Raw genomic sequence first — 21,703 nt, 5'->3', positions numbered from 1 at the left:
TGAGCCACAGCCCCCCCTCAGCCTCCCCAAATGTTTCCCCCGTTCATCAGGGGGATGAGGGGCTAGCGCCCTAGGACCTCCCACGAGCGCCATCTCCGGACTGTCTCGCCATCACAAGGAAACCCAAATTTTCCAGGTTCTGTTTTCAGAACCTGAAGGAAGAAGCCACCTCTGGGCCATGAGTCTGTGGTCCTGGTGGACCCACAGGGGTCGGACAGAACTCAGGGCTAGATGTAGGGGGTGGGGGAGTGCAGGCCAGAGACAGAGGGGTTGGCCAGTCACCTCCAGGGAAACCCGGGGCTGGATGGGCCAGGGTTCCCAGACTCCACTCCGGGCCGCCCTCAGGCTCTCCACCGCTGCTGGGACTTGGGCGGGGACAGGAGCACAGGTTCTACTGGGGCCACTCTGCTGTTCCTCCCCCAACCCCACGGCGTGCTGCGGGGCAGACAGGACTCGCGTGTTGCCGGGCAGCTGTCCAAGCTGGGCGAGGCCCTCTGAAGCACACGCCCTCCGCCTTTCCCCTCCCCGCCGTGGCCTGGCCCTGACCAGCTTGTCTGCGACGTGGTCCATGATGTTGGCATTGTAGAGGCGGCGGCGCTGGTCCGGCCACCAGCTCTTGATGTAGATGCAGGGCTTGCGCTCCAAGTAGGGCAGATGGAAGTAGTTCCTGGGGCGGGAGCAGGTGGGAGGTTGAGGACTGGACACCCAGGGAGGCGGTGGTGGGGCGGGGCCAGGCCATGAGAGGATGGGAGGCAGCGGGCAGGGCTCCCAGGACCCTCTGTCCTGGCCGGCTCACCTGTCGGTGATCTGGGGCCGCATGGGTGGGCTGGAGGAGACTGAGGGCAGGTCCCCACCCTCGTCAGTCTCGTCGTCACTCGACTTCTGGATCAGATCCACTTCCTCCTCGTCCCCAGGCTCCTTCCGAGGCCGAGGCCGAGACCGCTGGGGTCGAGACAGGCCATCGACTTCGTTCCCATAGTTGCCTGGAGGCAGAAGGGGGCACCGAGGGCCTAGAGTCCTTTCCCCACCAGGCCCCACCCTGCCCTCCAGTCCAGGGGTCTGTGGGAGGGAAGAGGGAGAGTCAGGGAATGGGGCTGGTGCTCACAGGTCTGTGCCAGCTCAGACACGATAGAACACTGGCCAGAGGAAGGGGCCATGTCCTACACTCCTGCAGAGGTCTCACTAGGAGCCCTGATGACCGCTGAGCTCAAGGTCCAGCCCAGGACGTGTATTCCCACTCTCTCCTCTCCAGTCCCATGAGGGCCTCGCTCCCTTCTGCAGGGAGGGCTTCTTTCCTCCTCGTGTCCCTAACACAGCCTAGCCCTTAGGTGGAGCTAAGGCCGACCCTGTGGGGCGCATGTTCTCAGGTGCAGTCGCTGTATGTGGTGTGGGTGCCTGAGGACACACGAGGGAAGTGGTCAAAGTGGTCAAAGTTCCCCGCCCCGCCCCCCCCCCCCCCCGGGCTGTGGAGCGGGGCCTGGCAGTTACCACCCAGCAGCCCCCCGTCCTGCGAGCCCAGCTCTCACCTATAGTGACCTCAAAGGTGATGGGCTTGTCTCCGTTTTTCCGGTCGATCATTGAGGCCTCCAGGAGGGCTCCAAATAGAAAGAATTCTTCCATTTTCCCCACGCAGCTCTGTGGAGAAGGCGGTTCAAACCCTCCGGAAAGCTTAACGGGGTGGGGGCTGGGCCTGGGGCCAGGCCTCCTCCTACGTCTTACAGACAGGCCCTTGGGGCTAATGGTGGGGACATCCTACCCGGCTGTGGAGCTAGGAGCCCCGACACTGAAGGCCCAGTTCCTGCGGCCCTCCAGCCTGTCCCTGGAGGAAGGGCTGCTATGTCCAGCGCAAGGACAGCCTTGGCCAGGAACAAGGCAGAGACAAGGCTCCACCTTGGGACCTCCGGGGAGAGCACAGGCACAGGCAGTGGAAGGGGACAGAGGTCCTACTGCTTTCTGGGGAGGGAGGCCCCATCCCAAGGTCTGGGCCCCTGAGGCAGGCAGGAGGGACACTGGCAGAGGCCAGGCGCAGGCTGCCGTGGTGGGAAGGGGGTTGAGCACAGCGCCCTGGGGCCTCACCTCGGAGACGGGTGTGGCCTGTTCCACCTGCACCTCCGTGGAGCTGGTGAGCTCAGGGTTGGAAGTGTCCAGGATCTCCACCGCCAGGCCCAGCATGAGGCGGGCGCGGAAAGACACGCCCTCCCCCAGGCCCTCGTTCAGGTCCTGGTGCTCGTCCAGCAGCGTGTAGTTGCGTGTGGAGCCATACATGTTCACCCAGGCGGGGCCCAGCGTGGGCAGGAAGCCTGCGGGCCGGGGGCAGAGGGTCGAGGGGCTCACTCGAGTGGAGGGACCTATTTTGGGGGCTCCTGGCCTGTACCTCCTGGTTGCTGAGCTGAGGACCTCGTGTCTCGCTCGGGGAAATGTCTGAGGCGGCAGAGGGCCTGCGGGCAGCGAGGCTCACCGGGGCTGTGGGGAGAGCGGTGTCTGCTGCGCGGGGCTGGCTGTGGGGTGGCCTTGTCACTTGCATGGGGCACTTCTGTGTGTCTGCTTATTCTCTGCGGGAGCCTGAGCTGGCCGTGCCGCTCCGCATACACACACGTCCATTTCTGTGGAGCAAGACCACGCCCCCTGCTTCCCGGTGCCTGTGGCGGGGGCCGTCTATGACCTACTTGAAGGACCGATGCCCCAGCTCCTCAGCAAGGCCTTTGCCTTCTGTGCAGACCTGTGTGCCACTAGGGTCCCACCTGCCTCTGCAGACCCCTGCCCTCTCTCCGAAGGCCCTTACTCTTCGCCTGTGCCTGTTAAACGCTCTTCCTCCACGAAGTACCCCCAATTCCTAGTCCCAACTATTTTTTCTCCCATTAGGATTTGTTATGTCTCATGTGTAGCACGGATTCAATTCTGCCTTATGAGTTTTGTTTGGTTTCTGTTCTGCCTAGTTTATAAAGAACATTATAGCATTTAAAAAACTGAGATATTCTTCCTATAACATAAAATTCACCATTTTAAAGTATGCATTTCAGTGGTTTTTCGTGCATTCACTATGTTGTGCCACCATCCAGGACATTTCCATCCTCCTCAGAAGAAACCCCATACCTTTCAGTGGTTCGTCCCAGTTCCCCTTCCCCCCAGCTCCTGGCAACCACTCGTCTACTTCCTGTCTCTATGCATTTGCCTATTCCGGACATTTCATACAAATGGAATCATACAATCTGTAGTCTTTTGTGTCTTCTGTCTCAGGTTTTGAGCATTTGGTAGCACACCCGTCTCCCTCATCCCCAGGGGAGCACCATGAAGACCGGATGCATTCCTCCTTGTTCTGTATCCCTGGTACTCAGCTCAGTGCTCTGGTCCTACAAGTCTGTAGATAGGTACTATGGCAGCAGTACATGCATATATGTAATACGTATGTATATATACACGTATATAATTACTATTATTCTCATTTTACAGATGGGAAAACAGGTATGAAGGTCACGCAGCTTCTAACTGTCAGAGCTGGAGTTCAAATCCAGGCAGCTTGGCTCAGGCGGGCCCAGGCACCTCTGTGCAGACATGAACCATGAGTTTCCACCCTTCCCTGGAGGCAGGGGCTGTTGGCAATGCCCTGACCATGCCTGGCACCTTTCAGGCAGAGGTACGGGATGGTGGTGGTGTATGGGGGGTGGTCTCATTTACGCTACCCCTTTAGCCCCACGTCCCACCCCCAGTCTCCTGCTGCTGACCTTTGTCTCCGTCGTTGGAAATCTTGCGCAGGTCAATGAAGTGGGTGCCGATGGCCACGTCGTTGACCTTGTCTGAGTCCCGGATCTGTACCTTCATGCGCTTGCAGAGCGGGGGGAACAGGTCTGTAAAGACCACCTGCTCATTCCACAGTGGCTCATAGCTGCTCTTCTGCACTGAAGTCTTGCCCTGGTGGGAGGGAGCGAGGGTTAGGGTTTGTGTACGTGCATGAGTGTGCATGTGTGTCTGTGTGTGAGTGTGTATATGTGTGCTATGTGTGTGCATGTGGTGTGTGTGTGTGTACTTATCTCCTCATCCTTCCCCACCCCAGCCTCTCTGGCTCTTCTCCCTCTCAGTGCCCCCCTCCCCTCAGCTCTTGGTGACCTGGGGGCAGTGAGGAATCCCTAAGGCCCAGCCTGGCCTCACCCCCCAGCCCCTCTGAGCTAGAGCTCCCCTCATCTCTCTCTCCTCACTTCTAGAGGTGACTCACCAAGGTGATCAAAGGCCAGTCTCGCGGCTTCTGATTTTGCCTCACGTCCGTCCCCAGGATCCCACACCCAACCCCTTGCACCTCTGGTGCCTGTCACCCCAAGCCCCAGCCTCCTGCACCCCAATACCTTCTGGCCGGCAAAGAAGACTTGCACGTAGGGGTCGACCAGGTCCTTGTTCTCACCAATGAAAGCCTTCTTCATGTTGGCCATGAGGCTTGTGTTCATGCGGGGCAGCCCCTCTGCTCGGTAAATCTTCACGTAGAACCGGGCCCACTGGCGTTCGGGGGGCACCCCCTCAGGGAGCAGCAAGTTCCTGCCGGCACATACAGCTAGGGCTGGGCACCCCGACTCCTGCCCCAGCATCTACATACCCCTGGGGGCCGGGACAACAGGTGAAGGACGGCTGAGAAGGCCCACACTAGGACTAAAGATGCTGGAGTTTAGGGCACCTGCTCTCTCGTGATCCTGGGCAAACCTCCCCATCTCTCTGAGCCTCAGTTTACTCACCTTTAAGATGGGAATAATATGGTATTCCCTCTCAGAATATGATAAGGCTCAAATAGGTTAAAATATATGAGTACTTTATAAACTGTAGTGTGGGAGACCACTCTTAATAATATTATCCAGTTTTCTCAGCTGTGTGTCACATCTTTCATCTCCTACACAAAAACCTCACAACTGGCCCCCACTCTCCCTCCTTGGCCCATGGAAGGCATGATTCATTGGATCCTGCACTTTTTCTCACTGAATCCAGATGAGGTCCCAGAATATTTCTCAACAACCACTGTCAGCTGCCTGGAATTGGTACAGAAAACAAATCTCTTTGCTCTCCTGGGTGTAGACTCAAGACCCAGCAGCTCTGGGACTCCGCTCTTTTCTTCCAAGTTTCTCACAGTCAGAAGCCTGGATGTCAAATGACTGTCACTCTTGACTGTCCTCTGTGAACCCCTGCCTGCCCTGCCTCAGTCCTTTCTGCCCCATGAGGAGAGTCCCCGGACACCGAGGCTGGCCGGGCCTCAGTCCTTCCAGGGAGAGATGGGCCATCTGGGCATGGGGGTAGGGAGATGGAGGGTGAGATGCACCCTGGGGGCTCCCTTGGTGTTCCAGGAAGGGCTGGGCCGGGTCTCCAGGGGCTGGGGGAGGATGGGAGCCTCACCCCTCAATGTCATCCTCGTCCGTCTCGTTGGCCTTGTGGGGCGTCTTGATGTTGTCCCCCTTTCCCATCACAGCGACGTCGCACTTCACGTAGCCCTTCAGCCCCGCGGAGATGTCGTCGGGGTCCGACAGGATGGCCCACTTGTGGTGGAACTGGTGCTCTGCAGTGGCGAGGAGCAGGGGCTGCACCTGCTGGCCTACCCAGGGTGGCACCTGTCCTTGGGGCAGGCCTCGGAGCCCAGGTCATCAGGTCTCGGGGCCCTGGGGCCACAGCTTTGCCTGCCTCTCGGCCAGGGAGACAGAGGTCCCCGAGCAAGGGTGGCTGAGGCAAGGCCCCGCCCCTGGTCATGCACCCAGGCGTGTGGTGTGGCTTTGGAGGAGCCTCCTAATTGGTTTCTCTGCCTGCAGCCCTCCTGCCCCCAACCCATGCAGTCAACCACCATGCAGCTGCCAGACAGAGGCCTCAGAGAGGCCCTCCCTCTCTCACTCCCCATTTCAAACCCACCTGAGGCTCCCCAGTACTTGGGGGAAAGACCACAGACCTCAGCATCCCCTGTAGGGTCTCCTGATACAGCTCTCCCCAGCTCGCAGTGTTCACCCTCTGCCCGCCCCCCCGTGCTCCTGCAAGCAAAGCTGTTTACCCCTCTCTGAATAATTCATATTGCTGTTTCATACCCCCATGCCTTTGTGGCTGCTGTTCTTTGAGCTTGGAATGCCCCCATCCCTTCTGTCCCCCACCCCAACCCTCCACCTCCCTATTCACACTTCTAATCATTTTGTTCATGTGTCTCCTCTTCCATGCAGCCTTCCCTGACTTCCTCAGAAGAGCTGATCCTGGCCCCTTTCCATATGCACATCTCCTAACTCACTATCACTGTGATTATCTACTTATTGTCTGTCTCCAATTTCAGCCTGAAAGCCTCCTAGAGACAGGGACCGGTAGTGTCACCCCAATACTCCCAGGAATTAGGACAGTGTGGAGGAAAGGACAGATGTCAAGAGAGCAGGCCACTCTAGGACGGATCTGCCCCTTCAGGTTGACTTTAAAGCTGATTGTAGGCGTAGCCTGCACGAAGGGCACATCTTCTTCCTTGATTTTGTGTGGACACTGGAATCTCCAGGGACTCAGAAGTTTCCTCTTCCCCTCCCTCCTCTTTCAACTTCTACTATAGTTCAGGCCTGTTGCCAGCAAGCCTCTCTGTCCCCATTCGGTTCTGTGAGATGTGTTCAGGACTGTGTGCAGAAATCAGCCTGTTTGGGGATAGGCCAGGCCAACTGTGTCTCCGGAGAGATAATGCCATTGCAGAGTCCAAAGAGACAGACTGGGACGGTGAGAGGGGAGTAAGCCATGTGTGTGAGGGGTCACTGGAGGCCGTCAGCTGAACTGGCGCATCTCAGGAGGAGGGGGCCATGTCCTAGGCTACCCCAGAGCTTCAAGGGTCTTGCCAGAGTGGATGTTTGTGGGATGGATACATGAACAGATAGATAGCCAGATGGCTGGATGGGGAGTTGGATAGTAGAAGACGGGTGGTAGGGTGCCTGGCTGGCCTAAAAGCTAGATGGATAGAGGGATGGATGGATGGCAGATGGATAAATGGATAGAAGGATGGATTAACATACAGACAGGCGAGTAGGTAGATATGTGGGTGGGTGAAAGAATGTATGTGTGGATGGACAGATGTGTGAATGAATAGTTAGATGAACTGGGGAAATTTAGTAAGGAAAGAGAATAAGACTCAGGAGGGACATAAAATTTGTCTTCAGAGTTAAAGGCTATTTGAAGAGGGAATGGATTTCTTCTTTCTGTTCCTTCAGAGAGAGATTGGACTAGATGTTTTTAAGGTCTCTTCAAGCTTGAATGATCTATGATTTTGTGATTTTTATGTGTATAATCTTGGGTTTTCAGCTTAGATTTTCCGGTCTGAGTCATAGTTATAATGTGCACCAGCCAAGTGTCTACTAGGTTGAACATAAGGAATCGCCAATTTGTTCAACCTAATAGTTTAGTGGCACCTCTGAGACACAACTTCTTTTAGCCTCATTTATCTCGTCTGTAGAATGGGAAGGAATGCTAATGTCTCCCTCACTGTTTTGTGAGGGTCAAATGTGATTGTCTGGGTGAAATTGTATTGTCACTGTCAGAGGGGCTAATGGGGTCCTTACTGCACCCAAGTGGCGGGTTCACTTCAGGGCATGGGTGGGGCCCAGTGCCAGCTTGTCTGCCCGTGGTTCCCAAGCTGGCCCTGTGGTGAGTGTTGTCTGTCAGGCTGAGGCACCTTCTCTGTCTGGTCCAACCCTCACCAGCCCTCTGGGCCACGCCTTGGGATTCCCTCACTAACCCCACGCAGTGCTGGCTTATGGGTTCCCCCAGAGCTGCTGAGCAGATAGCCCACGCGGCTGTTCTCAGGCAGCCTGGGTCCCTGGACGGATGGTCAGTGAAGGTGTTTTCAGGGCACAGAGTCCCTCAGAGACTGCCCCCCGCACTGGGTGTTGGGAACAGCGTGGCTCAGTAGGGACTCTGGAGTCACACGGCCTGACCTCACTGTAGACCAGCTGGGTGACCAGGGAAGCCCCGGCGCTCCTCTGGCGCCCAGGCCTCCCAGCTGTAAAAGGGGGCCATGCTGCCGCCTCTGCAGGCCTCCCGTGAGCCCCGCCGACTGGGCGCAGGTGGTCACTGCGACTGATGCAGGCTGGGCACCCCATCGCTCTGCATACCTGAAGACTGTGTGCACTCACAGCCTCACCTGAGCCCAGCAGCCTGGCCAGGCTGAGCCCAGGGCCCGCCAGGGTGGGAGGGACCGCGTGTCCCGGGCTCCCGGAGCTGACAGGCTGTGCAGCTACTCACCCGGTTGGGAGTACACGGTCCCCACGTCCATCTTGAAGGAACCCACCAGGGTGCCACTGCGCAGCAGGTTCTTGGAGTGAATCACCTTCCAGGCAGAACCACCAGTCACCAGTCAGGCGGCATGGGGCTGAGGCTTTCCGTGGGGCGGGGAAGGGCTGACTGATAGTGGTGCCATGTCACTCTTTCTGGGGATGTGAGCTTCAGGTGAAGCAGGAGGGCGTCTGGCAGGGCAGGACAGCCTCTCTGAGGCTTAGTATCAGCCTCTTCTGCCTCGCCTGTGCTTTGCTGGCCTCCAGGTACGGGTGAGCTGGTTGTACACTATACAGAAGGATCTGGCTAATGGGGTGAGAGGGGCCCACATCCAGCCTGTGCCCCACTTGCCCAGCTGTGTGTCTGGGTGCGGTCTGCCTTTTTATGGTTGGCCCGCCCAGAGGGGGTGCCCTTTTCAAGTCTGCACAAAGGTGCAGTTTGATCTAAGAGCCCCGCCTGCCAGGGACTGCTCCCCACTCACCGAGATCTTGATGATCTTGTCGAACATGACGTCAGGAGAGACATGGAAGTCGAAGACGAAGTACTGGAGGGGGGAAGGACCCAGACTTGCTGTCACTTGGAGGGCAGAGGCTAAATGCCGGGCACCTCCCTCCTGAAAGTGCCTGTCTGCACCCCGGCCATTTCCCTTGAGCCCCAAAGTTTGGACGAGCAGGAGGGGCAACCACTGGTCCCCCCTGACCCCGGAGAAGCTGGGAGTCGTGTGGTCTTGAGCAACACATCTTCTGAACCTCAGCTTCCTGAGCTGTCAAACGGGGGTAATGATGCCCCCCCTTAGAGTCTTGTTATGAGGCTTGATGAGATACGTGTAAGATACTGTAAGATGCGCTGTGGTTATATGGGTCCCACAGACATCACCATTAAACCACAATGCTGCCTAGAAGATGCACCCCAAGTTTGGAGGTGTTTAAATGTAAACTAAGCTGAGCCTTAGAATTTAGAACTGATGAACTTAATCTGCTGTAAATGTAACTGCCGTGGGCGCGAGCTGTCCTCTCTGCCTGGGAGCTGCCACTCACAGCTGCAGCGCCCACCCATCTGTCCCGGCCTTGGTGTGCGGGTGCTGGGAGAGAGGGTGCAGACGGTGAGCAGAAGGGCCACTGTTTTGGTGAACTTGTGGGCAGGGAGATGGAGAAAGGTTGCCGAAGAGCTTGGAGCAAATGAGAATCTGCTCCTGGCTGCTGGAGGCTCACACTAGAGCATTGTGGGTAACAGTGCCAGCTTTAGAGCCAGGAAGACTGAGCTTTCACTGTTGCTCCAATCACCTCCCTTCCTGAGCCTCAGTTTACACCTCTGTGACGTGGGGATAACGAGCCAGGGCCGCCATGTGGAACTGCTCCGGGGTAGCATTCACGGGGTTGCTGGGAGGCGTGGTTCGGAATCTAAATGAGATGACCCGGGTCAAGCATTCAACCCAGGCATGCACACGGCCATTGCACAATAAATACCAACTGCTACGGAGCACTATGCCCGGATGATGCTGGTCACGGGGGACTGAAGCTCTGGAGAGGTGGGTGGTACAGGCATCTAGACACGCAGATGGTAACCGATGCCTTGAGGCTGGGGAGATACCCAGGGAGAGAAGGAAGGAGAATAGGAAAGAAGCAGGCCCAGGACAGGGCTCCAAGAAGCAGCAGCACTTCAGCAGTGGGCACAGGGAGTGATGCCAAGAAAGGCAGTGAGGAGAGGAGCTGGAGAGAGGGGAAGGCAGGAGAGTGGCAGGAGAGGTCCCCAGGACAGGGGGCGGCGAGAGGATGGAAGGACCGGGGCAGTCAAGGGAGAGGGAGCAATGGTGGATGTTGAACTTAGGGACAGTGAGGTCCTTGATGTCTGGAAAAGGGCAGTTTCAGGAAAGATGGGGGGCAGAAATGACTGCAGAGATTAAGGTGAGGAAGTGGTGGTCACTAGGAGGTATGTGGGACTGAGGAAAGGCATAGCTAGTTGGATAGATAGATAGATGGATGCATGGATAGGTAGATGGATAGATAGATGATAGGCTTCTAGTTCCTGTCCTTGATCATAATGGTTCTTCATAGTTGTGCTTAGAATATGCTAGAGTGAAATGCCTTATAGACAAAAGAGGAGCCAAAAGAAAAGCAAAGGCAGAGGTGGTGATGTTGAGTGGATGATATAATGGTAGATTCTTTGGGATGCAGAAAGAGAAGGATTCAAGGCAATGGGGAGAGGTGGTTTTAGGCAGAAGGAAGATGACGGTGTCTGGGACCGGATGTACCGAGAAGAGGTCTTGGCCTGGTCTGTGGATTGTCAGGTTGTTCTGGGGACAGGGGTGATGGTTATGAGCCTCCCTTCATAGGAAGACAAGTCCAGAGCCAGGCAGGAGGGTCAAGGTCAAGGCCAGGTGCCGCAGAGCTGTGTCAGCCCCAGGAGAGCGAGCTAACTAAGCTAGAACTCTGAGCTGTCTGTGGTCATATTCCTTGTATTTCCTGAACATATTTCCCTTTTGTAATTACTTAGAAATCTAAGTGATGTTGGTTGTTCTCACTTCCCTTTATTGTGTTTAGTGGAACCAAAGGTAGGTTCCCATCAACTCAGAGGATTAGCGGAAAGCAGCACACCCCTGGGACCAGGGGGATAGTATAAAAGGAAGAGAAGAAAAGGGAAAGAAAATTCTAGCTTTGGGGCTGGGACGAATCATGGGAAGATAGTTTAGAGCACCGGTTCTCAACCGGGGGCGAGTTTAACCCTCGGGAGGCATTTGACAATGTCTAGAAACCTTCTTGGTTGCTACATCTGGGTGGAGGATTGCTATTGGAGGGTTGCTTCTATCTAGTGGGTAGAGGCCAGGGATGCTGCTCAATACCCTACAAGGCACAGGACAGTCGCCTACAACAAAGAATCACCTGGTCCAAAGTAGCCACAGGGCTGAGTCTGAGAAACTCTGGTTTAGAGGAAACAGAAATCGAATAAATCAGAATTACTTGGGTTTGTGAAAAAGAACAAAAATATGATCAGGTGTAAATTTAAGATGATCCAAAGATGAGTGGAATAAATAGTTTTAGTGGCTATAAATGTAGAGTTTGGAAAATGGAACTATTAAGTGTGCTGTTTGCACCCGCTCTGTGGCCAGGCTTGAGCTTGGTGCAGAGCAGATGCCCAGCGGATGTCTGTTTCTTCGTTTGGGTAAGTATCCATTCAGCAAAGTGTTACCAAAGCCCTCTAGGTACATGGCAGGCCCTGGGCTGGGCTACAGAGATGCAGGAGACTGGGAGCCTCCCAGGTTAGATGTGAAGAACCAACTGCAACTTGGGGTTGTCATTGTCAGAGAGAGGAATGCCCTGACCTCTGACCTAGAGAGTGCAGGGAAGGCTACTCAGTGCAAGGACATTTGAGCTGGGCTCTGCAGGGTGAGTAGGAGTTTGCTGAGGAGCCACAAAGTGGGGAGAACAGCTCTGTTTCCTTGGGAAGGAGGAAACCATTTGAATGAAACATGAGGCATTTGGCCCTGCTGCAAGGTGAGCCCTCCCATCAGGCAAACATGGCTTCACCACTATCAAATAACTGTGGAAGGCCATGGGGGCCCTGTCTCCACATCTGTTAGGGAAAAATAGACGTTATCTAGGCCGGAGGTTTTTCCAGTCAGGGATGTGTCCTGACATAAGGTCAGAGGTGTCGAGCCTGAATTTCCTGACTCCTGGGACGGTTGCCGCATGGAGCTGAGGGGGGTCCTGAACAGCAGTGTCCCAGCCCTGTGGCCCTGCAGGAAACCAGCTGTGAGAATGGGGTCCATTTGTGGTCATTGAGGAGACCTCGGCCAGGCTCTGGCTTTAGCCTGGGTCTCTGTGAAGGGCAGAGGTGTGCCTGGGTTTTCCTCCTGAAGGCCCACGACTGGGGCCGCCCACAGTTTCCCAAGCGATGCCCTCCCCCAAGCAGCAGACAGCACCCTCAGCCCTCACCACCCCCAGGACGGACACCGAAACACAGGATGCAGATGCCGCGTTTGGCCAGGGTGCCCAGCTGACTTCTGGCTTAGTCTGATGTGTGCTCAGGGACCTGAGGGGCATCCTTCCCCAGAGCTGATTAAGATGGGTCCCTCCCTGGAGCCCAGAGTCACGATGCTGTGTCTGGGGTGGCCATCCAAGGTGGCAGACAGAGCGCTGGGCAGAGGCAGGGCAGTCTGGGCCCTGCTCTGTCTACAGTACTCTCTATGATCTTGGCCCTTTTCATATTGTGGCCTCAGTCTCCTCCTCTGTAAGATGGAGAGATTGAACTAGAAGGTCTCTGAGGTCCTTTAACCTCGATGTGGCCTCAAACAGCTGCAACAAACAGTGGGTACCGGGCCTTTTATCCCTCACTCCCCAAGCATCACGGCCAGTGGTCTGGAAGGACCCCGAAGAGGTTCAGGCGCCCATGACGGCAGCTGAGCAGAGAGCGTGCGCACAGAGAACCCGACTCTGGCACGTAGCACCCGGGCCAGGTCTTTCTCCAGGAGCTTCAGTGTCCCTTGTGTAAGATGGGATTGATGGTGACAACTTCTGACAGTGTGAGAGTCAGAAGAGATGATGCACCAAAAACGTTTACAAGAGTGCCCGGCATGCAGCAAGTGCTCATTAATGGTGCCAGTGCCACCACGGGCTGGGGCTGGAAGGAGGTGGCCCTGCCCCGGGGCTCTGGCCTGGGAAGCATCTGGGACCAGGCCTCAAGGGGTGCGAGGTTCACTCACAGGCACTGCTGCGAGCAGCACAGGAGGACCTGGGGTGCTATTCCTTTCACAGGGTGGCCCCTGGCCAGACCTGAGTCTGGCTGGGATCTGGACTGGGGTTCAGAGGGGGCAGCACTGCATGTCATCAGGCTGGGGGTTGTAACGGGCGGGCCAAGGTCACGCTGGCTGGTAGCCCTTTGTGTCCCTTGCCTCCCAGCTTCTCCTGTTGGGCCCCATGGGGCCGGGGCCCAGCCTCTGCCACAGTTCGGAGGCCCCTTCCCCACCTGGGGCCCCGGGCGCTGACCTCGTTGTAGTAGGGGCAGTTAGTGGACTCCTTCATGGAGGTGAACTTCTTGTCGTCGCCCACCTCCACGCACACCACGGGGTCCATGTTCAAGCCCACCAGCTGCCGAGCCTCGATCACCGTGACGCTGACCTGCGGGCAGGCAAGAGGGGGAACGAGCAGGAAAGCGGGTGAGGTTGGATCTGGTCCTGCAGGAATCGGGGCCTGGGCAGCGGGCTGGAAGGTGCCGGGAGCCAGCACCGGATTTGGGTGCCAGTCTGCCTGCCGCACATCCGCTGGTGATCCTGGGCTCTTTCCCCCACAAAGCCTCGCTGTCCTCATTTACAAAGAAGGGACGTGGCTAGATCACCTCCAAGTAGGTGTGCAGCAGAATTACCAGGTGGGAGGGGAAGGATGGTGGGTAAAGACCCTGAGGCCCCTGGCCACACTCCAGACCAACCCAGTCCAGTCTTGGGGGAGGGGTGGAAGGAGTGGCGTCCAGCATCCATATTTTTAAAGCTCCCGGGTGATTCCACGTGCTTCAAGTTCTCCCCGGCATCAATGGCCCTGCCTCACCGAGGGCTGCAAACCTACCTCCCAGGTTTTGTGCACTCCGGGATTAAGCTTTCTAAGTCTCCATTAACATGCATTTAATTTTCTGCTCCAGCATTTCTCATTTTAAGCCTGCAGGCCTCTGACATCTTTTTTATTTCTGGAATTTGGCACCCTTTCTACATTCCTGGCTCCTCTTCTTTTGTTTAATTTCTTTGAATGCCCAGTGGGGCTTTGGTGCCCACCTGAGCACACCTTTTTTGCCTTGATACTTGCATGTTGTGTGCATTCTGTATCTTTTTCAGTGGCGTCCACCTTTCTGGAATCTTATTTCTATACTGGGAAGCCCTTTTTCAGTTGTTTATCCATTCAACAAAAATTTGCATATATATGTATATATATATATATATATAGAGAGAGAGAGAGAGGTAGAGACGTGCGTGTGTGTGTGTGTGTTCGTGTATGTGTTTGTGCACATACTTTTCCTGAACTCTCATTGTAAGCCATCAGTTCTTGCTTTGGATCTGGAGGTGTCAGTGGCCATGGGGGGGCCATGATAAATAGGAAGAGGCACAGACTCGGGGTTGCTGGAATGACATTGAGCCTCAGTTTTCTCAGCTATGAGTGGAAGACACTACCTGTCTGTAAGTTTGTGTGAGGGTTGAATGAGATAGTGTGCATAAAAGTGCTTCATAAACAGTAGACAGGTCTAGGAAATGTGAGCTCTTGTTATAAATGGCTTCTCAAATAGAATTTACTTTCAGTTAAGTGGCTGGTGTCCCAAACAGATAGGGTCGTGTGTGACGTTTAATATTGTTTCATTTAAGTCTCTTGAACTTGCATTTTAACAAAATAGCTTATGTTGAGCTAGTATTAGCATTTGCCTCAGCACTCTTCTTATGAAACTGTATGAGTTGCTTTTTACCATTCTCATCTTGGAGAGTTGGTATTTTAATTGCTGTGCTTTGATGCAACTACTAAATATGATTTTACTCAAGAGAATCATTCTCCCTTTTCATGAAAAAGAATAGCCATGAAAATTATCATCCACTGCGTCCATCAGATATTTATATATCTTATAAATATCCGGAAGGCCAAGAAAAATCCACACAACAAAACTAGCGATGTTAAAAAAATAAAAACCCTGATGACAACGAGAACATTACCAAGCAAGTATATAGAACCGGAAACTGAACATTTACTAATTGAAGTAATACTTGAACTATGAAAACAAGCATTTCTATGTGGAATGAGGTTCCAAAGGGAACGGAACTGAGAATCTGGAGCTCTGAAGGAGTTCAATAATCACTGTTTCTTCAGGGAGCTAAAAGGGAAATAGAGCCAGCTCTGAGAAGTTTACTGTGAAGAGAGTAAACAGACACTAGAAGTCCTTCCAGAACATTCTTTGCGTAGTAGTTTATAGAGCTTTAAGCTCTATGAAACTTTATACCAAAGATTTTTTTAAGAGCTAATTTTTTCCCCAAAGCTAACCCATCCCTTTTCCTCCATTAAAAAAAAAAAAAAAAGATTTTCTGTAAATCAAGACTGGGAAGTAGACAAACACAGTTTTGGCATAATAAGGTAGTAAAGATATGCCATCAGGAGATTAACTTTTGCAGTGTGAGAGGTTGGCTGGTTTTTATGTTTTTCACCTAGAGACTCAGTCGTAATGATAACCTTTTTGCCCCCTGCTCCTTTTCAGGACCCAGAGTTCCCACCTTCTTCCACTGAGCAGAGCCAGTAATGGTGGACGACCCTAGCTGGAAGCTCTGACACCAGGCAGGAAGCAGGTAGGGAGGGGAGGACACAGGGCTGAAAGGAGAAAGGGGTGGGGCAAGGGGAGGAGGCTCCAGTGCGTGCTCTTTGCAGGCTGAAGGGTGGCCTGAGGGGTACCCTGGGAGTGCACAAAGGAGGTCGCGGCCTGGCGTTGGTGGGGGAGGGGAATGCCAGTCCTGATCCCGCCCCCCCCCCACCCCCCCGGTGCTCTATGGAGGAGAATGTATCATTTGGACTTGAAATTTAAAAAAACAAAACAATAAACTCTGAAGAAGAGGATTTCAGTCATCAGCAGAGGACTCCATCTTTCCATGATGGAAGAGGGGGAGGCAAATAGAGCCACTAAGGGACCAACTGACCAGCTGACCAGGGAAACTCTTTTGGTGACTGACTATTCCATCTTCTCCTTCCAAGATAAGGGACATAATCCTCAGGTGACTTCATGAAACTCATCGCAAGGAACACTGCTGAGTGTAAATCTATACCTCTGTCCTGGGAGAACCCAAGAGTCATGGTGCTTTGTGACCTGCTTCTAAGGGGTCTGATTGGGCTGCAAGAACATTGCTGGGAGCTGGAGGTGAGAGGTGGTGGACCCCTTAGTACTGCTCTTCTGAAACATCCTTTATGTTCCCTCGTCTCCAGGTGACAGAGATGTGACATGACCAGTTGTGCATTTTGAGAATATCACTCCAGTGGTGGTGTAGAGCATGGAGTGGAGGGGGCAATATGAGAGCAGGGAGATCAGATAGGAAGTGGCCGCCATATTGCACTTGAGCTGGATAAATGACGTGGAGGTGAAAACTGGAGAGATGTTTGGAGGTGAAAATGTATATGGTCTTGGTGGCAGGAAGAGAGGGTAGAGGAGAGACTCAAGACTCTGTGACCCGCCAAGAACATCCCTGCCAAGTGCCAAGCTCCAAGCTTTGCCCACTCTGATGGGGAAACTGCATATTCACAGGGAGGAAGCTGCAGCTTCTTGCTTTTGAGATGCCAATAATCAGGAAAGGGTTTTCGCATTACATGCATTCTAAACAGAAGAAACAAAGGGCCTGAGTACACCATGGTCTTTTCACCTTGGGACCTCCTTTCAGTGCTACCCAATCTTTAGGATGGTTCTGAGCCCTGAGGATCCTTCCTGAATCTGAGTTCAGCTAAGTGCCTCTGGCTGAGGTCTTTCTAACTCAGCAAAGCCAAGTTCTCCAAGAGAGTGAAGTCCTTCTGATAGGTTTTCTTGCTTTATACGTTGTACTTATTGAAAGCAAGAATAATTCCACATTTGCATCCTCACAACTCTCTCTCCAAGTGTGTTAACACTTACAGTTGAGATGTGAATCAACCTGTCAGGGAATACTGTGTTACCAGGTCCAATACAACTGTTTTGTTCAGTTCAGAATGTTTACAAAGTCTTTGGAGGCTGACTGTCTGGTCCATTTAATAAAAGTCTCTGTTAGGAAGCGGTTTGAAAGAGCTTTTGAAAACATGCAGTAGGTAGTAAGCTAAAGATGAACAGGGACCAGAGGGAGAGACTGTTCAAAAGGCTTAATTAGAAAGAAATTAGTTGCTCTGATTATGCGGTAGGACACCCTCAAGTTTGAACCCTGTTTCTAGCTTTGAATAACTGTGTGACCTGGGGCAAGCTCCTTACCCACCCTGGGCCTCAGTTTCTCGCCTATGAAATACAGTAATACTTATATTTGAGTGGTTGTTAAGATTACATTAACTTAAGTGGAAAACATACCTACCTAGTCTAGTGCCTGGCACATAGTAAACCTTCAAAAAAATAACAGTTACATTAGCAGCAACAATAACGATGGCACCATTTTCTATGTGTCTTTACATGGCGGGCTCGTGACACTGCAGATTGAACGGTATCTGACTATGGGGTCTTTGTTCTTTGGAAGTTTTTCTCTTCTCAGAACACAGAGGAGCAAAGCCTTGAGCCGAGCGTCCTGGAAAAGCCCTCAGAAGTGTTAGGACATTCTGTGCTTGGGTTTTGGCAGAGAGGTGAGGAGGTGACATTCCCAAACCTCCAAGGAGCCCAGTGGTGTGAGGTTGTCTGAAACCACAGGGGCAGGTCCGCTTGACACTGCCTGGGGCTATTTTTCAAGCCCCTGGGAAGATGGTCACCGACTGGATGAAAACAAACCGAAGCAAGGATTCAGAGAGACAAGGTGCATCCTTGAGGAAATATGACCAGATGTACCTGATACAAAGAAAGCTGGTGTCAAGTCCTCAATATTATCACCTGAGTGAGGTGAGGTGGGCTGTCCTTAAAGAAGGGAGCATGGGGCCTGGGAAATGGGTATCAAAGATAAAGCCCTAACCCGGGAGAGGGGTTTGCTCTGATTCTGGGGCCTGGCGCTGGACCTAGGCAGGAAGTGCAGTGGCAGTCAGGTGAGGTCTCCTGAAGGCTCTGCCCTCCCGACCAGCCAGCACACTCACTCAATCCTAGGAACGCCCAGCAGTCTTTTCACCTACATCTGGGTCTTGATAGCTCCTAATGAAGGGTCCAGAGGAATTCGTGGTCCTTGGGCCCTTCTTGTTCGCAGTTTATAAATAAGTACTAGGTACTTCCGGCTTGTACATTAGCCTATCGTGAGTTATGTTAGTGTAACTCAGTCTCTCAGGCTCCGATCAACTCTGGGAAAAGAGACAAAATTGAGGGTGTGGCCCTGCAAAGCTGAGGATGAGGCCCCAGGCTGGGAGGGCTGCACTGGGTCCTGCTGTTCACGTGGCCCTCTCCCCGCAGTTCCCAGCCATGCTCATGCCCCATCCTGCCTGCACTGTGGCCACATTAGCAATCTTATAGCTGCAAATCTCTCCCTATCTCAGCCATTTGGTCTCCAGTTTTAGAAACATACAAATAAAAAAATTAAGTGTTAATCTCAGAAAATACAGAGAAGCAAAAAGAAGAAAAAAACACCCATATTCTCAGCATCTATAGATAGCCAGGATTGACATTTCTTCCAGCATCAAAATAATACAAAGCAACAATTTAAAAAAACACACCAAAATATCTTTCTTCAGAGACACTTATTTAAAAAAAGTTTTTTTTGGATGCTCTTTGGTCTTTTTATGGTTTTTCCAGGTCCCTCTCACTTTATAAAGATGGTTACAAAATCCTAGGAGCGCTTTGACCAGCATAAGCAGAGTTCTCAAGCTGCTCTTTGGGTTTGTACTTCTCTACTTATGACACTGCTGTGAGTGCTTTCCAGGAACAAGCTTACTTTGGTAACATATATTCAGCTTGTGGTTCTCTATGACCCTCAGATCCATGCCTTCAGAGTCTATAACGCACATCTGGCCAGAACCCCCCACTAGAGAGAGTCGGAAAGGCATGAGGCCTCTAGCTGCCCCACCTACCTGGTAATCCATGGGCCGCCCGGCACTTGGCTCCATCTTAATGTCTGGCTTGGATCTGAGGAGGGGAATGTACTGTCAGGCTGGGCGTAAGGGGACTGTTTGCAGGGGAGGAGGGCACTGGCAGTGGTTAGACCTTGGAGAAGGGCAGAAGGACAGAATCATGATCTTCAAACACTCCAGGACTGCCAAACAGAATGGGGATCAGTTGGTCTCAGAGGCTCCAATACAGAGGACTAACCAATGGCAGAAGTGATAGGTAGACAGACATTAGGTCAACAGGTTCAAGTGTGGGCTGGGCAGCTCCGTGATTTCCCTTTGCCCGGATGTGTTTAATGATCTGGGAACAGGCTCCTGCCTTTGCAGGGTGAGAGGTGAGGGAGACATCCAGGAAAAGAAGAAAGGGGCAGGGTTAGGAAGGAGCTGTCCATGGGCCCTGATTCTTCCCCACCCAAATTCCAAACATAGCAAGCTGGGTCCTGCCTGACCTGGTGAAGGTAACTGGGGCTGTGGGGTTCCTGCCAACTCACCGCTTGTTGGAGACGTTGGTGGTGAGAGCTGTGACGGAAGCTAGTGACATGGAGTCAGGATCCAGCCCATCCCCCAGCCGAATGGCCAGACGGTCAAGGTTCTCCATCTCCAGTACTGCCGGTTCATCTGGGGAAGAGGGAGGGCCAGTTAGGTGGGCTGGATGGTGGGAGAGTGACTGTATTTCCCTTTCTGCTTTGCCATCCAGGGAGCTGAGTCAAATTCCAGGTTTACTTGGTAGCATCTGCTTAGAATGTTATGGTCTGCATATCTGCGGTGTTTCTGGCCTAATCGTGATCTCTGATTTTAACTGAAATTGCACCTGGTCTTGCTTTTTACTTTTAATTGAATGTAACTCACTTATGCAAGCACTGAATATCCTTCGTGGAAGAAGGTCAGGAATAAAATAATCCATACTTATGTACCTCCTGTGCCAGTAGCTACCATTTACTGAGTGGCTATTATGTGCCAGGCACAATGCCAGGCACGTTATACATATATCTTTAGTCCTCATAATCCTCATAGTCACAGCCTGGCAAGATAGGCACTATTCTCATGTAACCAGATGAAGAAACTGAGGCTTAGGAAGGAACTTATCCATGTAAAACAGCTGATGGAATTCAGAACCTAACCCTGTACTGATGTGTATTAATCCAATGAGATGAAGGAATGACGATTCTGAGAAGCCACCCAAGGATGGTGGGTTTGAGTCTCAGCCGGCAGCTCTACCCTCTCCAATCGAGGAAGGCAAAAGGCACAGCTGGAATTCGCATGGGGGCAAAAGACAAAGAGAGAGATTCTGGGGCCAGTGGGCCACACAGGGGATGCTGGGAGGGAAGCCAGGAGCCCTGAGGATGGGTGTGTGATCTACAGACCTGGGTTAGAAAGCTACACACAGCTCCCCTAATACACTCCATTTCTCCCCTGTCTTCCAACTGTACTCCCTGCCTCCTCTTAAATAGCTGTCTTGCGCCCTCCCCAGCCTGCTGCTCCGGTGGCACCAGTGCCACAGGCCACTCCAGTCTTCCAAGACCCACCCTGCCTGTCCCCCCCAGGGCCGTCCCTGCAGCCTCGTGAGAGGTCACGGGGAAAAGGCAGGAGAGCGAGTCCTGCCACGGAGCAAGCATTCTCAGGACTCTGATTTTCCCCCAGAAACAGGGAATTGGCCAAATAACTTTCTTTTTTTTTTTTTTGTTATTCCCGCCTCTAATTAAAAATCTCTATGCTTCTGTGCGGAGAAGAAAGAATGAGAGCAAAGACGGCAGGATGAGCCCAATAGACTGAGGGGCTCTGCTGCTCAGTTCTAGACTGCAGGAAATGCGCTACCCACCTTCAGCCCTCGGAGCGCCCCCTTCCGGAGGACCACTCTCAGAACCCGGCTTCTCCGTCAGCCAATGAGAGGCCAGGCCCCTCCCAGGTGGATCCGCCGGCCAATAGCAGGAGAGCCCGTTGGGGCGCTGCCCGCGGAGAGGAGGGGTTTGGTCACCGGAGGGGAGAGAGGGGCCGCCTGGACCGTGGGCAGGGGCACGCGTCCATACCTTGTCTTTGGGGTTCCTCTTTGTGAGGCCGGTTCTTGCCGAGCTTCATGGCGGAAAACACGCTCCTCCCGGCTCTGTGAGAGGGCCGCCAGAATGAGGTGGAAGGAGATAGACGCCGGGAGGAAGACACACAGACATAGAAGAGCAAAACCCGAAAGAACACGTAAGGGAAAGGGAGATCCAAGCTCCAGCCCCTCACCTGCCGGTTCCAAGATATATTGGGGGCCAAATTTCCCAAGTTGGGAGCCGTGAGGGGGAATTGGGGCAGAGGGAACCCCACCACTTCCTCCTTCCCCATGTCTTCACACCACTCAGGAGCAGGTCGGGGTCGGCGACCAGTAAAGGCGGCCTTCAGGTGGAAAGAACCGTTTCAACTGGAGCCCCTCGGGGTCCTGATCCCAGCCCCCTCAGTCCAGTCTTAGAGCTCTGAGCTCTGCCAGTGCCGCCAAGTTCATCCTCCCCGACCGTGCACCCCACCTCGGCTGAGTGGAAAGAAAACCAGACAACCAGAGAGAAAGCGTCAGAACAGAAGGGCAGAAACGGGACTCAGAGGCGCAGAGGCTGGTGAGCAGGTAGGAAGTGCGGTTGAAACTAGCTGCTTAGTTCTCAGATGGCTCTGGTGCTCGAAGCCGGCCTTGTCTTTCCCAACCTCTCTGTGCCTTTGGATTCTCCTTGGTCCCCAGTGAAAAGAAGGAGATGGGCCCTTTCCCGTCTCTATCTTTGGTCCTGGCTTTGCCCCTTCTACCT

General features: G+C 53.4%; 1 protein-coding gene across 3 annotated transcripts in view; it reads right to left on the bottom strand.

Annotated features, from left to right (window-relative positions):
• Window positions 1-21,703, bottom strand: part of OTOF (otoferlin) — an 88,859-nt gene that overhangs the window by 18,205 nt on the left and 48,951 nt on the right. For all 3 annotated transcript variants that reach the window (XM_059893421.1, XM_059893420.1, XM_059893422.1), the window contains 13 exons: window positions 20,957-21,030; window positions 19,421-19,547; window positions 18,894-18,948; window positions 13,224-13,355; window positions 8,723-8,785; window positions 8,212-8,296; window positions 5,368-5,527; window positions 4,338-4,524; window positions 3,723-3,909; window positions 2,077-2,300; window positions 1,527-1,635; window positions 797-983; window positions 547-667 (listed from right to left, as the gene is read on the bottom strand). In XM_059893421.1, coding sequence (XP_059749404.1) covers window positions 547-667; window positions 797-983; window positions 1,527-1,635; window positions 2,077-2,300; window positions 3,723-3,909; window positions 4,338-4,524; window positions 5,368-5,527; window positions 8,212-8,296; window positions 8,723-8,785; window positions 13,224-13,355; window positions 18,894-18,948; window positions 19,421-19,547; window positions 20,957-21,030 — 1,711 coding nt within the window. The remainder of the gene's footprint in view (window positions 1-546; window positions 668-796; window positions 984-1,526; window positions 1,636-2,076; window positions 2,301-3,722; window positions 3,910-4,337; window positions 4,525-5,367; window positions 5,528-8,211; window positions 8,297-8,722; window positions 8,786-13,223; window positions 13,356-18,893; window positions 18,949-19,420; window positions 19,548-20,956; window positions 21,031-21,703) is intronic.

The sequence above is a fragment of the Balaenoptera ricei genome, chromosome 13, assembly GCF_028023285.1.
Source record: "Balaenoptera ricei isolate mBalRic1 chromosome 13, mBalRic1.hap2, whole genome shotgun sequence".
Lineage (NCBI taxonomy): Eukaryota > Metazoa > Chordata > Mammalia > Artiodactyla > Balaenopteridae > Balaenoptera > Balaenoptera ricei.
This window is presented reverse-complemented; position numbering and strand designations above follow the sequence as displayed.